Raw genomic sequence first — 3,509 nt, 5'->3', positions numbered from 1 at the left:
TATCTGGAGACGATCCTGGCTATACAGATGCATCGGTAAGCTAGGCAAAAAGATCCATTTCACCGCCATCGACGGCTCCTCCTTCATATCAAAGTCTTTCATCCAACGAAATATTCAAAAACTGCACCCTTCGATAACTCTACCTTCTCTGGCCCAAACATGCATGAAATCCCTCTCGTTAGCCAATTACACCAATACATGGTAATCATCCATGAAACTCACCGTTGGAATCTCAAGAAGACCCCATGTTTTCACAATAGCCAACCGCACAACATCGATAGAAGGCTTGGTTCGAAGAAACTTTAAAACCAACACAAAACGAAAAATTCTCAGCCGCCTTATTCATCTCCGCCTTCGTATAAACAAAGCCCAATTCACCATCTACATCCACTAGATACCTCATAGGCATTTTAAAACCAAAGGAATTACTCAACCTTGGCAACGCTTGCATGTAAGACTTACGAGGAAGACCATCCCTTTGTGATTCTCCAACATCACTAGGATCACCTTCCAATCGAGACCCTGCTGGCGCCGACGACACCAGAGGGCCCAAGGGCGCCGCTATGGGTGAAGCCCTAGAAGAAACTGAAAACCACGTCAAACAGAATGGCTCCGACAATTACGGAGCAACCAAAATCCCTAGTCTTTTATAACAACACAACTCATGATTATATTTATCATTACTCGTAAATAAAACCCTTAATAGTCGAGAGCAAAGTATTTGCAAAGATGCTGCTGCTAATGAAGATTTTATTGAAATAATCTATTTACATTGACTTATTAACGGATTAAACATATAGCCACATGAAACCTTTCTTTATTGTCATAAAAAGTAGGCGTTTTTAAATTGTTTTGAACATCATTGACGCTTAAATAGTTTGTTTACGAACCAACTTACAAGAAAAAAGCAAACTAAACCTGTCTAAAGTTTAGTCAAGAGTACCCAAAAGAAGCTTATATTAATCAAAATCCCATTACCCCAAGTCCATAAAGCAAAAGCAGAAAACATATGAAAACAAACCCAAACTTCTAGTTCCCCGAAACTTGTTTTTCAAGTTGAAAACACAAACTAATTGAATGGCACACAGCTGTCTATGAGTAGATGAACACAACAATTTCATTGCGTCTGCTTTCAATGTATGACTAGCTTACCTTTTCATTTTAATAGAATGACAATTTCCCAAGAGCCATAGAGATTCTCTCGTAAAGCGCAACTTTGTATTAAGGAGAAATTACTAATAATAGATGTCACAGGCAGGTAAATGAGATTAAAACCAAAAATACTAGTTAATTCATCACAACACGAGCTGTCAACGTGAATCAGCGAAACCCAACCTTCTCTTCCTCCGGAAATTCATCTCTGTATCGGTTTTCTCTGCTGTTCTCATCGGTTCTGATTTACACCTTGTGAGTATAACAGGCCGTATGGAGTCTGCTTCTTCCCCTGCTTTCACATCTTCAATATTTATGGATTTTATGAACCTATCTGTCATTGCACCTTCGAATTCTTTGAAAAACTTCAACTTTTCCACCGTTTCAGGACCTATTCTCGATTCTTCTTCTGAAGTTGACTCTCCTTCCGATGTGGGGTTATCAGTCTCTGATTGTTCCTCTGTGTTTTCTTGCTCTGCTCTCTGTTCTGTGACTTCCGTTTCTTCCGTCGTCTGTGGTGAACCCCAGAATTTAGAGGCTAAAGATGATGATCTGTAAGGCGCGGATCTACACCTAGTCAATAACAAAGCGTTCTTTGGTGGGGAAGAACAATTAGACACAAATACCTTAGCTACTACTTTCTCATCTCCTTCCTTGTCTTCATCCTCTCGCTCTGAAAACTCACTGTCATTCCCGATTTTCCGTTCAAAACCCGATGAGTCTCCTCGAATTTCGGTTTTTCGTAGAAAACCCACTTGGAAGAACAAGACCCACTTGCGCCAAGTGGTTTGGCACAATGGGGGCTTGATTTTTCGGGCGAGAGGGTGACAAAAAAGGACATTTCGGAGCCATTTGCACCGGCGTCTGGTTCCAGCCACACGCGACCGACCCGTTCCGGCGGAGGCTGCTTGTTTGGAGGAGCGCCTGACCCTGACTTGGCCCATGCACGTGACTTTCGGTGAAGATGGTTCCTGGGTTTCAATGGCGGCGGCGTTCTTTCTTCGAAAAAACATCGTGCTTGAACGTGATCTGCCTCTGCTTCTGCTCCTGCTCCCGCTCCCGACGTTGGTCCTCAAAAACCTCATCAATTGCGGCGGGAACTTCTCGGTCCGACCCGGACTCGATATGGGTTTTGAGGATAGCTTCATTTTCACTCTCAGACTATCTCTACAACCATGCGAGTTTCCTTTTTAGAAGAGAGAGAGAGGATATGGATGTGTTATGGCTGTGGCTTTTAACTGAGAATTTATTGGTCATCTTTGCACGGATGGGTGAATACGCTGCAGAGATTATTTTACATTATTTTGTGGGGATTCAGTTTTTGCTAGTTATCAAATGTAGTTTTTGTAGAAAATTGTGGAGCGTCGATAGCCGTTTTGGTCTTTTGTTTGTGTGTGATTTCTTCGTATATTTTATTATACGAAAAAATTGCATCTTATACTTTTGTTTTGATAAATATTATGCAGAGATTTTATAAAAATAAATTTATAAATTAATAAGACATCATGTGATATGTTATGTATATTTTATAATAAAAATAATTTTATGATCTGATTACATCAATACACATTATTTTGTGAGTTTATTTTTCCGAATGACAATGCTAGGTTGCACACCAAATGTGCACACTAGTGCAAATGATTTTTTTCTTTTTTTTTTAATCTTCTTTTAAGCATTTTTTAAATATCCTTAATCATTAAGAAAAAATATAAAAAATAAAAATTCATTAATAGTTCTTCCTTAATCATTAAAAAAAATAATAAAATAAAATAAAATATACGAGTAGTTACATTTGAAAGTCATACTTGTATCTTCTTTTTGTAAAATCTTTTTGTTAATAAAGTATTTTTCATTTTATTTTACTTGTATCATATCGAAAGTTGAATCAGAATTTAGTTTAGAGAAATAATATTTATAGTCATAAAATGTATAAATATCGTTTAATTTAAAAAAAAAAAATACAGGATTCAAATGAAAAAAAATTAATTTTTTTTAATTATGAACTTTTTTCTTTTTAAAACGAACACAATGACTAATCGTAACATTATTCTTCGATCTATACGAAGGAATGGTTGCATTGAAGCGTGTGGAGGGAGATGAGTTACAGTATAAGGGAGTGGCTGTCCACTCTTTTGTTTGTTGCCATAGAGAATGGTTGTCCACTCAGCCACTCAAGAATCCAAATTGTCTTTGAGTTCTTCGTCCACTCAGTCACGCAGAAATGTTTGGATCTCCACCAACCTGTTTAACTCTTGGCAATTTGTCTTTTAATCACAAATCAAATTTTATTATTTTAATAATTTTAAAGAGAAGGAATATTTGTAATCTTGTTTTTACATAGTAAATACATACTGAAG

General features: G+C 37.3%; 1 protein-coding gene across 1 annotated transcript; it reads right to left on the bottom strand.

The window, feature by feature from the left end:
* Positions 1 to 1,043: 1,043 nt before the first annotated feature.
* LOC109012822 lies at positions 1,044 to 2,503 on the bottom strand. Its single transcript, XM_035689416.1, has 2 exons — positions 1,779 to 2,503; positions 1,044 to 1,664 (listed from the first exon to the last, which is right to left on the bottom strand). The coding sequence occupies exons 1-2, from the start codon at positions 2,298 to 2,300 to the stop codon at positions 1,311 to 1,313; spliced, it is 876 nt and encodes a 291-aa protein (XP_035545309.1). The 5' UTR covers positions 2,301 to 2,503; the 3' UTR covers positions 1,044 to 1,310.
* Between the last annotated feature and the right edge of the window lie 1,006 nt (positions 2,504 to 3,509).

Source organism: Juglans regia, chromosome 4, assembly GCF_001411555.2.
Source record: "Juglans regia cultivar Chandler chromosome 4, Walnut 2.0, whole genome shotgun sequence".
Taxonomy (NCBI): Eukaryota; Viridiplantae; Streptophyta; class Magnoliopsida; order Fagales; family Juglandaceae; genus Juglans; species Juglans regia.
This window is presented reverse-complemented; position numbering and strand designations above follow the sequence as displayed.

Coding starts and splice junctions, on each gene's coding strand:
- LOC109012822 (XM_035689416.1), bottom strand. CDS start 2,300: ATGAAGCTATCCTCAAAACCCATATCGAGTCCGGGTCGGACCGAGAAG. Junction 1,665..1,778: donor ATGAGAAAGTAGTAGCTAAG/GTATTTGTGTCT, acceptor GGTTCACCACAG/ACGACGGAAGAAACGGAAGT.